The 14,285-nt window shown below is 47.6% G+C and overlaps 1 protein-coding gene across 1 annotated transcript in view; it reads right to left on the reverse strand.

Annotated features, from left to right (window-relative positions):
* The window catches only part of LOC136633533 (uncharacterized), a 75,299-nt gene that overhangs the window by 9,740 nt on the left and 51,274 nt on the right, over positions 1-14,285 (reverse strand). The window contains exons 13-14 of the mRNA XM_066609293.1: positions 13,096-13,227; positions 3,360-3,416 (exon numbers count right to left, since the gene is read on the reverse strand). Of these exons, the coding sequence (XP_066465390.1) occupies positions 3,360-3,416; positions 13,096-13,227 (189 nt within the window). The remainder of the gene's footprint in view (positions 1-3,359; positions 3,417-13,095; positions 13,228-14,285) is intronic.

Genomic DNA, 14,285 nt, shown 5'->3' on the forward strand with positions numbered 1-14,285 from the left:
TGCCAGGACCCGGTTTTGGATCATGGACCACCAACAGGTAATTTTATGTTCACATCAAATAAGTTAGATAAGTTTAACCCCTTCCTAACTGCATAATGTTAATGTGTCATCCAGTCAGGAAGGGTGTATGGCGTAAACTCAGGAGCTGACCGCGTGTCTAAACAGCCAGCGGGGCGCCCCTTTCCACTCCACATCGGTACCCTCCGGAAATGTGATCAGGGAGTGCAAATGGGCTAGCATGGCAGCTTGAAGGGCAACATCAAAAATCACTATATATACTGAAGTACAAGAGATCAATTGACTACAAGATCAAGTCTACTGTGGGGACTAAATAACAATGTGAAAAAAATTTTAGTAAAGTTTTTCAAACAGTAAAAAAATGTTAAAAGTTAAAAAAAACTCAGCATTTTCCATTTTTTCCATAGAAAAATTCAAAAATTAATAAACTTCACCTATTTGGTATCACTGTGTATTAGAGATGAGCAGGGGTAGAGTGAGATTTCTCTCTCCCCTCCTCCCCCGCATTTGCTCGGACGAGTAATCAGTTACTTGAGAAGACCGATGCTCGCTCGAGTATCTGCCTTAAATGAGCGTGCTCGCTCATCTCTAATGTGTATGTAAAAGTCTGAAGTATTAAAATATCACAATATGTATCCCGTATAGTGAAGGCCATTAAAAAAAAAGTACGAATTGCCAGAATTTTTTTTTATCCTGGCTCCCCAAAAAATGTAAATAAAAAGTGATCAAAATGATATCAATAAAACCTACAGCTCACACTGAAAAAAACGAGCCGTCGCAGAGCCTAATCAATGAAAAAATAAAAAAAAGGTAGGAGTATCAGAATATGGTGAAAGACCGCAAGTTTTAAAAATAGAAAAACATCTAAAAACTATATGCATTGCAAATGGACTTAATTAAAAGTTTCATACCAATTTCTGTTTACAGCTCCTATGCAGACCCATGTGTCGCCATGGTAACAGACAACAAACAAACACTGTAATGTCTGATCCTGCAGGCATACTCCTATCTATCTGTTCTCTACTTTTTGGTAATATACATTCAGTAGTAGAGATGAGCGAACGTACTCGGTAAGGGCGATTTCGCAATCGAGCACCGCGATTTTCGAGTACTTCACTACTTGGGTGAAAAGTACTCGGGGGCGCTGTGGGTGAGCGGGGGGTTGCAGCGGGGAGTGGGGGGGGGGGGAGAGGGAGAGAGAGAGGGCTCCCCCCTGTTCCCCGCTGCTACCCCCCACTCCCCTCTGTAACCCCCCGCTCACCCACAGCGCACCCGAGTACTTTTCACCCGAGTAGTGAAGTACTCGAAAATCGCGGTGCTCGATTGCGAAATCGCCCTTACCGAGTACGTTCGCTCATCTCTATTCAGTAGCCCTGCAAAGAAGTAGGGGGCAGATGAACGCAAGTATGGCCCTAGGATCAAACTACATAGGGTTAGTTTCTTGTCTGTTATCAAGTATGACGTGTAGGTCTACAAAGGAGCTGTAAGAAATTTTGAATAAAGACTATAAGGAAAGTTTTTTCATTTTTGAAGAATTGGACCAATAAAAACAAATTGGTAGTGAAGAGGCGCATAACCTTAAAGTGGCAGAGGGATATTTGGGACCTACGATGGCAGATTGAAATTAACCCCATAACAACTACTTGCTGTAAATGTATGACAGGGGGTCACGGGTTGTGTATGGAGCCTGCAATAACTACAGTCAGAGCTCGCTGCAATTGCTGCCATTAACGGTTTAGATGCTGTCAAAGTAGACACCGTATCCAAGCAGCTAACCGGAACGTTCCTTGCGCCACCCCACTGGCCCCCTGATACAGTTGTGGGATGCTGAGGGGTTCACATGGGAGTCTGTAGGCTAGCAAAGGCCCCCAGGGCTGCCATGTATTGCAGTCTATCAATCTATGCCAGTGCTTAATAGACTATTGTTAAAAAATACAATACACTGCAATACTGAAGTATATTGTGGAAGCGATCAAACTATTGCAAGTTAAAATCCTCTATCGATTCTAAAACTAAAACTTTAAAATTAGTTGAATAAAATTTTTTAAAATAGAAAAAATGAAAAGTTAAAAACCTTTTTCCCATTTCTCATAGAATTAATAAATAAAATAGACATGGCATATATAGCGGTGTCCATATAATCTGAATAGCCTGAAAAATTGAAATAAAAAGTTATTTATTAGAGATGAGCGAACCTACTCGGCCACGCCCCTTTTTCGCCGAGTGCCGTGATTTTCGAGTACCTCCGTACTCGGGTGAAAAGATCGGGGGGCGCCGTGGGTGAGTGGGAGGTTGCAGCGGGGAGTGGGGGGGGGGGGGGGAGAGGGAGAGAGAGAGGGCTCCCCCCTGTTCCCCGCTGCTACCCCCCACTCCGCCACACCTCCCCCTGCCACCCGGCACCCCCCGAATCTTTTCACCCGAGTACAGAAGTACTCGAAAATCGTGGTGCTCGATCGAGTAATTACTCGAAACGAGTATATTCGCTCATCTCTATTATTTATCCTACATTATGAGCATCATAGGAAAAAAATAAATAATGCCTTAATTGCGTTTCTTTGGGAACCCTGTTTCCTAACAAAATTGGAATAAAAAGTAATCAAAAAGTCGTATGTACCTTAACATGGTACCATTAAAAACTACACGTTGCCCCACAAATAATAAGCCTTCTCAGAGCTCTATTGATGGGAAAATATAAAAAGTTATGGGTCTTAAAATATGGCGGTCAAAAGCAATTTTTTAAAGGGTTCTTTTATTCTTTAAAAGTAATACAGCATTAAAAAAGGTGTATAAATTTGGTATGACCATTTTTGCACATGGTTAACATGTAATTTTTGGTAGGCTATGAATATGGTGAAAACAAAGCCCCCCAAAAAAATGTTCAATTGGGGTTTTTTAAAGTTTTTCAATACATTAAATACTACTATTAAGAATTACAGCTCATCCCGCAAAAACAAGCCGTCATATAGCTATGTTGACAAAAAAACAAAAAAAAAGTATAACTCTTGAAAAGTGGGGAGGAAAAAATGAAAATCTGAAAAATTGCTGGTCTTTAACCCTTTACAATCAATTTTGGATTCGGGATTTCTAGGGGACTTTCTCTTTCTGCCATTATACAATGGCGCCATCTGCTGGCTAGAGCCAGTACTAACGTATGGGACATGCTGGAGAGGCCCCCGACAACAGAGCGACCAGTAATATGCAGTAAGAATACCCTGCCGGACGTCTTTCGACATCGGAGCTGTACAGCCTTCAATCAAAATGTCTTCAGACATCAGACAGTGGATTGGAAAGGGTTAAAGGATGAAATTATTGTTTTGGAACTTGATTTAGTGAGTTCTTACCTTGCCCACAGATGGCTTGTAAGAAGCAGAAATTGATAGAGATCCTGCAATGATAAACTAGAAAGAAAATAGCATGAAATTTTAGTATCTGTCTAAAAGAAATTTGATCAACATTTTGTAGGTTTTTAAGCCAATTTTGAAACCGTAAGGTACAATGTTGGAATAATTGTCTTTAAGGGGATTCTGTCCAAAGGCATGGTTAGATGAGGAGACAATGCTGAACTGTAGAGCTCCTCCATGCTATTAATAGAGATGAGCGAGCACCAAAATGCTCGGGTGCTCGTTACTCGGGACGAATTTATCGCGATGCTCGAGGGTTCGTTTCGAGTAACGAACCCCATTGAAGTCAATGGGCGACCCGAGCATTTTTGTATTTCGCCGATGCTCGCTAAGGTTTTCATGTGTGAAAATCTAGGCAATTCAAGAAAGTGATGTGAACGACACAGAAACGGATAGGGCAGGCGAGGGGCTACATGTTGGGCTGCATCTCAAGTTCCCAGGTCCCACTATTAAGCCACAATACCGGCAAGAGTGCCCCCCCCTCCCAACAACTTTTACTTCTGAAAATCCCTCATTAGCATGGCATACCTTAGCTAAGCACCACACTAGCTACAACAAAGCACAATCACTGCCTGCATGACACTCCGCTGCCACTTCTCCTGGGTTACATGCTGCCCAACCCCCCTCCCCCCTGCACGACACAGTGTCCACAGCGCACACCAAAGTGTCCCTGCGCAGCCTTCAGCTGCCCTCATGCCACACCACCCTCATGTCTATTTATAAGTGTGTCTGCCATGAGGAGGAACTGCAGGCACACACTGCAGAGGGTTGGCACGGCTAGGCAGCGACCCTCTTTAAAAGTGGTGGGGCGATAGCCCACAATGCTGTACAGAAGCAATGAGAAATCCAATCCTGTGCCACCTCCATCAGGAGCTGCACACGTGGGCATAGCAATGGGGAACCTATGTGCCACACACTATTCATTCTGTCAAGGTGTCTGTATGCCCCAGTCAGACTGGTAATATGAACCTTAACAGTAACCGCGTTGGTGGTAATGTGGTGGTGACTGCGGACCTAGTAGCACGGTTGTATTTTGTTGGTTTTCGGAATGTGGCCAGGATTAAGTGGGCCGTGGCGGGGGGATGGTGGGGGGGCTCTCTTGTTGTGTCGGTAAAGGTGAAATTCTTGGACTGCCACCAGACGAACCAATGCAAAGGCATTTGCCAAGAATGTTTTCATTGTTGGAGGAGGAGGGGGATGTTTTTGAGGCACTACAAGTCCTCTCCACGTGTCCGTGGTTATATGCACCTTAACAGTAACCGCGTTGGTGGGAAATGGCCTCGCCGCCATCATGTCTTTGGGAAGCCTCTGTTTCCACACCCCAGAGACATACCATTAGCAGCGGTATAGGCAGAGCCCAGAATTATTAACATTTCAGCCGTAGCATTAGGACAGGCCCATTTCAGTAATAGTAGCACTCCAGACAGGCCCCAGTAACAATTCCGAAGCAGCAGTATAGGAGGAGCATAGTCTAAGTTCCATTTAAGTAATATTAGCAGCCTACACAGGCCCCAGGAACAATTCCGAAGCAGCAGTATAGTGGGAGCGCAGTCTTAGTTCCATTTCAGTAGCTGCAGTATAGCCAAGGCCCAAGTTACATTTATGTAGCTAAAGTGTAGGCCAACCCCACACACCTTTCTGTACCATGAGTGCAGGCGAAGAACATAGAAATTGCTATGATTACACTGTAGGTGAGGGCCCCAAAAAATTGGTGTACCAACAGTACTAATGTACCTCAGTAAAAATTGGCCATGCCCAACCAAGATGGCAGGTGAAACCCATTAATCGCTTTGGTTAATGTGGCTTAAGTGGTAACTAGGCCTGGAGGCAGCCCAGTTTAACGAAAAATTGTTTCAAGTTAAAGTTCCAACGCTTTTAAGAGCATTGAAACGTATAAAAAAATTTTAGAAAAATTATATGAGTGAGCCTTGTGGCCCTAAGAAAAATTGCCCGTTCAGCGTGATTACGTGAGGTTTCAGGAGGAGGAGCAGGAGGAGGAGGAGGAATATTATACACAGATTGATGAAGCAGAAATGTCCCCGTTTTGGATGGTGAGAGAGAACGATGCTTCCATCCGCGGGTGCAGCCTACGTATTGCTTAGGTATCACTGCTGTCCGCTGGTGGAGAAGAGAAGTCTGGGGAAATCCAGGGTTTGTTCATCTTGATGAGTGTTAGCCTGTCGGCACTGTCGGTTGACAGGCGGGTACGCTTATCTGTGATGATTCCCCCAGCCGCACTAAACACCCTCTCTGACAAGACGCTAGCCGCAGGACAAGCAAGCACCTCCAGGGCATACAGCGCTAGTTCAGGCCACGTGTCCAGCTTCGACACCCAGTAGTTGTAGGTGGCAGAGGTGTCACGGAGGACGGTCGTGCGATCGGCTACGTACTCCCTCACCATCCTTTTACAGTGCTCCCACCGACTCAGCCTTGACTGGGGAGCGGTGACACAGTCTTGGTGGGGAGCCATAAAGCTGTCCAGGCCCTTAAAGACTGTTGCACTGCCTGGGCTGTACATGCTGCTCGATCTCCGCACCTCCCCTGCTACCTGGCCCTCGGAACTGCGCCTTCTGCCACTAGCGCTGTCGGATGGGAATTTTACCATCAGCTTGTCCGCCAGGGTCCTGTGGTATAGCAACACTCTCGAACCCCTTTCCTCTTCGGGAATGAGAGTGGGAAGGTTCTCCTTATAGCGTGGGTCGAGCAGTGTGTACACCCAGTAATCCGTAGTGGCCAGAATGCGTGTAACGCGAGGGTCACGAGAAAGGCATCCTAACATGAAGTCAGCCATGTGTGCCAGGGTACCTGTACGCAACACATGGCTGTCTTCACTAGGAAGATCACTTTCAGGATCCTCCTCCTCCTCCTCCTCCTCCTCCTCCTCAGGCCATACACGCTGAAATGATGACAGGCAAGCAGCATGGGTACCGTCAGCAGTGGGCCAAGCTGTCTCTTCCCCCTCCTCCTCATCCTCCTCATGCTCCTCCTCCTCCTCCTAAACGCGCTGAGATATAGACAGGAGGGTGCTCTGACTATCCAGCGACATACTGTCTTCCCCCGGCTCTGTTTCCGAGCGCAAAGCGGCTGCCTTTATGGTTTGCAGGGAACTTCTCAAGATGCATAGCAGAGGAATGGTGACGCTAATGATTGCAGCATCGCCGCTCACCACCTGGGTAGACTGCTCAAAGTTTCGAAGGACCTGGCAGATGTCTGCCAACCAGGCCCACTCTTCTGAAAAGAACTGAGGAGGCTGACTCCCACTGCGCCGCCCATGTTGGAGTTGGTATTCCACTATAGCTCTACGCTGCTCATAGAGCCTAGCCAACATGTGGAGCGTAGAGTTCCACCGTGTGGGCACGTCGCACAGCAGTCGGTGCACTGGCAGATTAAACCGATGTTGCAGGGTGCGCAGGGTGGCAGCGTCCGTGTGGGACTTGCGGAAATGTGCGCAGAGCCGGCGCACCTTTCCGAGCAGGTCTGACAAGCGTGGGTAGCTTTTCAGAAAGCGCTGAACCACCAAATTAAAGACGTGGGCCAGGCATGGCACGTGCGTGAGGCTGCCGAGCTGCAGAGCCGCCACCAGGTTACGGCCGTTGTCACACACGACCATGCCCGCTTGGAGGCTCAGCGGCGCAAGCCAACGGTCTCTGTCAGACCCTGCAGCAGTTCATGGGCCGTGTGCCTCCTATCTCCTAAGCTGAGTAGTTTCAGCACGGCCTGCTGACGCTTGCCCACCGCTGTGCTGCCACACCGCGCGACACCGACTGCTGGCGACGTCCTGCTGCTGCTGACACATCTAGATTGCGAGACAGAGGTTGAGGAGGAGGAGGAGGAGGAGGAGGAGGGTGCTTTAGTGGAGGAAGCATACACCGCCAAACATACCACCACCGAGCTGGGGCCCACAATTCTGGGGGTGGGTAGGACGTGAGCGGTCCCAGGCTCTGACTCTGTCCCAGCCTCCACTAAATTCACCCAATGTGCCGTCAGGGAGATGTTGTGGCCCTGCCCGCCTGTGCTTGTCCACGTGTCCATAGTTAAGTGGACCTTGCCACTAACCGCATTGGTGAGGGCGCGTACAATGTTGCGGGAGACGTGGTCGTGCAGGGCTGGGACGGCACATCGGGAAAAGTAGTGGCGACTGGGAACTGAGTAGCGCGGGGCCGCCGCCGCCATCATAGCTTTGAAAGCCTCCGTTTCCACAACCCTATACGGCAGCATCTCCAGGCTGATAAATTTGGCTATGTGGACGGTTAACGATTGAGCGTGCGGGTGCGTGGCGGCGTACTTGCGCTTGCGCTCCAACACTTGCGCTAGCGACGGCTGGACTGTGCGGTGCGAGACATTGGTGGATGGGGCCGAGGACAGCGGAGGTGAGGGTGTTGGTGCAGGCCAGGAGACGGTAGTGCCTGTGTCCTGAGAGGGGGGTTGGATCTCAGTGGCAGGTTGGGGCACAGGGGGAGAGGCAGCGGTGCAAACCGGAGGCGGTGAACGGCCTTCATCCAACCTTGTGGGGTGCTTGGCCATCATATGTCTGCGCATGCTGGTGGTGGTGAGGCTGTTGGTGGTGGCTCCCCGGCTGATCTTGGCGCGACAAAGGTTGCACACCACTGTTCGTCGGTCGCCAGGCGTCTCTGTGAAAAACTGCCAGACCTTAGAGCACCTCGGCCTCTGCAGGGTGGCATGGCGCGAGGGTGCGCTTTGGGAAACAGTTGGTGGATTATTCGGTCTGGCCCTGCCTCCACCCCTGGCCACCGCACTGCCTCTTGCAACCTGCCCTGCTGCTGCCCTTGCCTGCCCCTCTGAAGACCTGTCCTGAGTAGGCGTTGCACATCAGGTGGGGTCAGTCACCTCATCGTCCTGCTGCTCTTCCTCCGAATCCTCTGTGCGCTCCTCCCTCGGACTTACTGCCCTTACTACTACCTCACTGCAAGACAACTGTGTCTCATCGTCATCGTCCTCCTCACCCACTGAAAGGTCTTGAGACAGTTGCCGGAAGTCCCCAGCCTCATCCCCGGACCCCGGGAACTTTCCAATGGTTGTGCATCAGTGACGATAAACTCCTCTGGTGGGAGAGGAACCACTGCTGCCCCATCTGAGCAGGGGCCCGAGAACAGTTCCTGGGAGTCTTCCTGCTCCTGAGCATGTGTCATTGTAGTGGAGTGAGGAGGCTGGGAGGAAGGAGGAGCAGCAGACAGAGGATTCGGATTTGCAGCACTGGACGGCGCAGAACTCTGGGTGGATGATAGCTTGCTCGAAGCACTTTCTGCCATCCACGACAGGACCTGCTCACACTGCTCATTTTCTAATAAAGGTCTCCCGCGTGGACCCATTAATTGGGCGATGAATGTGGGGACGCCAGAAACGTGCCTCTCTCCTAATCGCGCAGCAGTCGGCTGCGACACACCTGAATCAGGAGCTCGGCCTGTGCCCACACCCTCACTTGGGCCTACGCGTCCTCGGCCGTGTCCACGACCTCTAGGCCTACCCCTACCCCTCAGCATGCTGTATTACCAGTGATTTCCAAGCCAGGAAAGAAATTAGCGCAAGCCTGCAGCCAAAATAGAATTTTTTCCCTTGTTTCTCAAAGGACAAGCCACACTGCGTGTATTCAATGAATACTACTAAGTTTAATATTTGTGTTGTGGCCCTGCAAATGTGTCAGAGAACTGCAGTGATGCAAAGTTATTCGCTACAGCAGATCAGGGATTTCCCATGCAGGAAAAAAATTGGCGCAAGCCTGCAGCCAAAATAGAATTTTTTCCCTTGTTTTTCAAAGGACAAGCCACACTGCGTGTATTCAATGAATACTACTAAGTTTAATAACTGTGTTGTGGCCCTGCAAATGTGTCAGAGAACTGCAGTGATGCAAAGTTATTCGCTACAGCAGATCAGGGATTTCCCATGCAGGAAAAAAATTGGCGCAAGCCTGCAGTAAAACGTAGCTGGCTGCGTCTGATTTTTTTTAACGTTCTGCACGCAGCACACACGTACCCAGAGCCCTGAGGACTGTCAGAGGCAGGCGAAATAGAATTTTTTCCCTTGTTTTTCAAAGGAAAAGCCACACTGCGTCTATTCAATGAATAATGTATGTCTTCTGGCCCTGCCTACACAATTCTATCCCTGTAGTATTAATGCCGGGTGCAATGGTCTGCACAGCCGGTTTTGAGGAAAAAAAAATGCAACACTGCTAACAGCAGCCTGGACAGTACTGCACACGGATAGATGTGGCCCTAGAAAGGACCGTTGGGGTTCTTGAAGCCTACACTCACTGCTAACACTCTCCCTGGCTAACCACCACTTCTGTCCCTATTGCAGGGCGCAATGCTCTGCAGATCCAATTTTGAAAAAAAAAAAAAAAATACAGTGCTAACACAGTACTGCACACTATTAGATGTGGCCCTGAGAAGGACCGTTGGGGTTCTTGAAGCCTACACTAACTCCTAACGCTCTCCCTACACAGCTCCAGCACGATACCACTGTCCCTCAGCTAACTCACAAGGCATCTGAGCCGAGCCGCGGGAGGGGCCGATTTTTATACTCGGGTGACATCAGATCTCCCCAGCCACTCACAGCAGGGGGGTGATATAGGGCTTGAACGTCACAGGGGGAAGTTGTAATGCCTTCCCTGTCTTTCAATTGGCCAGAAAAGCGCGCTAACGTCTCAGAGAGGAAACTGAAAGTAACCGGAACACCGCGTGGTACTCGTTACGAGTAACGAGCATCCCGAACACCCTAATATTCGCACGAATATCAAGCTCGGACGAGTACGTTCGCTCATCTCTAGCTATTAATCATCCCTTTCCCACCTGCCATCCAAACTAGCTTTCTCTCCCCCTAATAACATTATTTTACAACTTGGGACTCTGCCGCCTCCAAACCCTGTGGAACAGGCACAAACATCAGCCCCCCGCTCCACCCAACGCGGAAGGTTTCCTCATCAGGTAGATGCGCTAGGCCATCCAGACAGCTGATTCTGCAGTTTGCCTTGATGTGGCACATAGGTCCTGCAGATGCGCTGCCTTCCATCTTCGTGGGAGGTACTTGATGCTACAGACAGCTTCATCCTCAGAAACCCTAGGGTGACTTTTTGCCTTGGGAGCATCCCTCACCTCCAATGGTGAGTACACCATCCAGCACACCACAGGTCTACCTCTGCCATCCAGAGAGCTGGGTGTGCATTTCTATATCTTACTGGAGCCTCCACTATAAAATCTTGGGCCATCGGAGAGCATCTCTCTATTACCATGCTCTACTACCCTCAGCAGGTCTGGACTCTAATGTGGGAGTAATACCCAGCTTAAGTTGCCATACATATTAGGAAAACCACACTGGTAGTCTGCTTCTATTCAGCCCCTTCATGTCTCGGAATATAACCATAGGAGATACTAACTCATTTAACTGACTGTTACCAAAGCCTAGTCCTAATTTTTTTTACCTTTGTTCTGAAGGTCTGCATTATCTTTCTACGAAGAGAACGTGTCTGGTGCCCTTCTGGAACAATCTGAGTAGTCCTGAAACAAGTCTAATTCCAGGCATTTTAAGGGACCGGTGGCACAACTTTTATGCAAGAACTGGCATATCTTTTGCTTGCCTAGGCTACTGTAAAGCTGAGAAAAAGCGATCTTCGCCATTGTGTGGCCACCTTCAATTTACTTAACTGCATCTGATATACACAGAGCCCTCATAACCTAGTACTGCCACTTGGTGGCCCCCTCCATGTCAGCTACAGCTATCTATTTCTTGTCCCAGCAAGATAAGCCTACAGGGGATGTAAGGAAATAATTGCTGAAGCCCTAAACGTGACTGTTGACAATGTTATGTTTGGGCATTATGTCTAGGCATTACGCTCTGGCCCAACAGTGACATATGATACCTCTATGAACCTCTGGGTTTATCATATTTCATGTACAATCCTCCCCAAATGTGATGAACCCACATCCAAGCTCGCCTCCTCCAATTTCCAAACATGAAGATTCAACTTCAGCTGCCTCACCTAGTCCATCTCAACTACAAAAATTATGCAACTTGACTTAAAGTTAGAAGATCTGGCAACCAGTTCTAAACAGGCCAACTTATGAATACATGGCTTGCCTTGAACGTTTAATCACACTCAAAGATGCAGGCCTAAGTATATTCCAAGCCTTGCTTCTTCAGGCTAATCAGGGAGTCTTCTGCATTGATCACATTCACTGAGCCTTTATTAGACGGCACAAAACAAATCTCCCCACAGACATTGTCCTTAAGCTCCCCTACTTTTATGCTAGAGACAATATCCTTTCTACTGCAAGGAACCAGTTGCGACAGTTCTGGGATTTGTTTCTTTCTAGTAATCTGGATTAGGTCTTGTATTTGGTGAGACTTGCTTGGTTTCACCTGTGGCTAATTTTGGGGGACTATTTAACCTGACTTGGTGGTTAGCTCATGGCTGTTTAATATTACCTGTCCAATCAGGACGCGCTGGATCCAAAACCTTAAATACTCATGGGCTGTGAACAAGTGCATACAAAACAATGGCAAACAATAAAGACAACAGACACTGTCCCTATAAACCCTTTACCCAGGAAGGGGACCTGCCTAAACGCAGAAAACCCCCTCTAACAAGGGCGAACCTGACTACGTACCTAGGTCACTTGCATACCCTACGTGAGAGAGGGGAAAGCCACAGAGAACAAGATATCAACAGTAGTAACTTCGGCATTTAACTTAAGTATCGGGAAAACAGGAGATCCACCACCAACCTCTAACTTCCACCACAGTTAGAGAGTGACTGAATTAAACAGCAATGAGCTAAGTGCAAGGCCAGATTAAATAGTTCTCCCAAGCAAGTCTCACCTAAAACCATTCCCACCAGATCCAGAAGATGAAGAGAACCAAATACTAGACCTAAACCAGATTACTAAAAAGGCACAGATCCCAGAAGAGCCGCAACAGAACCTCTTGTCTCTCCCTGGAACAGAGGCGGGTGTTCAACTCTTTGCAGATCTGGCCCCTTCCATACTAGAATGCAGGCAGCACATGTGCCCAATTAGCCTGGGACTATAGCGAGACCGGATTCACTACCATTGGGGTTTCCCCTTCTGCCTCTCTTTTCAGGTAGAGGGTTGTGAGCACTCTATCCACTCCCTGTTGCAGGATCTGGGGGTCTGCTTTTTATTCTTGGGTTTGCATTTATTTTGGGGTGTAGTTTAGGGTCTGTATTTTTAGAGTCAGTGTTTATATTTGGGGTCTGTGGAGTGTGATGGAGTCATGCACTACTTGGGATTCAAACACATTAGGTTGGTGGTATTTGGGGGCTCATACTATGTGCGCTGGCAGAGATATATGAAAAAAATTCTCAGTGTTACACTATTTCTTTGGCTCTCACTGCTGCATTTGTGTGTGCAGTGTATGCAGTGAGTGTAAACTTGTCCTTGACTCTCCATATGAAAGTTAGCATATATACACACATGTCCCTGACTGTCTGTATAAACCTTAGTGACAGTGACTGTTTACAATCGTGTTCTTAATTTTTGTTAATAATGGGAGCTACAATGACATGTCATATTATGGATACCACCAACGCCCAACTGACCTCACTGACTTAACAATGAGGGAGTCTGTGCAGTCCTGGAATGTTGTCTGTTGTTTTATTGAAAATAATAGAAACATTTTGTCCTGTTTACATACATGATCTTACCATAATTCCAGACCAAAAAGGGGCTCCAGTAACAACCAAAATGTCTGTAGGATAGCAATGTGATCGCTTGCATGCAACAGCTAAGACGATTCCGAAGAAAATGTTATTTATTCCATTAATCAGCTGGGTAACCTGTAACAGGTAAGAACAACGAGTAGTAATTTCCTTCTCACTTAACCCTTTTAGTAAAAAAAAATGTTTTGTCTCAGCAGTGGCCACCAGAGGCACTATATTCTGGCGTACAAGGTGTATTCAAGTTCTAAGGTCTGCTAATTAAAAAAGAGAGCTGATAGTATTGTCACTTCTCAACCCAATCTCCCTTTTGACGTACATATTTTTCACGACGACACCATGATTCCATACCTGCTGCGAGCCCTTCTTTGGGAGTCTATTTTGCCCACTGCAAAAATTGCTGAAGTTAGAGCAGCACAACTGGAAAACGTGCAACTACAGAGAGCATCCTATGTGACTTCATTCTGTTAATTGTCACAATGGATGAGACGGGGATGCTATTTTTTAGGACGATCTCTTAAAAAATAGCACTGGTTGGCATCTGGGCACTGAGACTTTCACTGATCACTGAGTTCTGAGTGATGTGTCTATTTGCTCTGATCTCCATCATCTGGTTTCATGTGTGGATTAAGATGATAAGAGAGTAGGAAACCCATGTGAATTGTCACTATGCCTGAGCGTCCATCATTGTATGCTTGAACTGTGAATGGCTGAGTGTTGACACTTTCCCCACTGTTATGTGTTGCAATTAGTGTTGAGTGAGCCAAAACAGTCCTAACTTGTTTTGGGTCGAACTTTGGTAAAAATTTGATTGGGCGCAAACCTGAACCTCGGGCAATTTATCTTAGTTGATCCTCTAAAACAACGTCTGCCACATGTCAAAAAGGAGGAGGAAGGATCATATGACATCAGGGTAGCCCATGCCTTGTAAACTGCTCTCCCAGACAATCAGGAGGCATTTTAGGGGTAAGGTTTATGGTGGAGTTGGAATCAACCGTGCCCCGGGAAACGCTGCAGAGGATAGTAAGCTGTGTGCTTCATTGCTGACAGCCATATTATTAGCATGAAGCAATGAGATGACTACTAGATAGCCAAACTTTAAGACTCTCAGTATAAAACCAAACTGGGGGAATTAGTTCTTCCTTCCTAGAGAGAGGCAAAATTATCTTATTAATGAG

Source organism: Eleutherodactylus coqui, chromosome 6 (assembly GCF_035609145.1).
Source record: "Eleutherodactylus coqui strain aEleCoq1 chromosome 6, aEleCoq1.hap1, whole genome shotgun sequence".
In the NCBI taxonomy this organism is placed as follows: domain Eukaryota; kingdom Metazoa; phylum Chordata; class Amphibia; order Anura; family Eleutherodactylidae; genus Eleutherodactylus; species Eleutherodactylus coqui.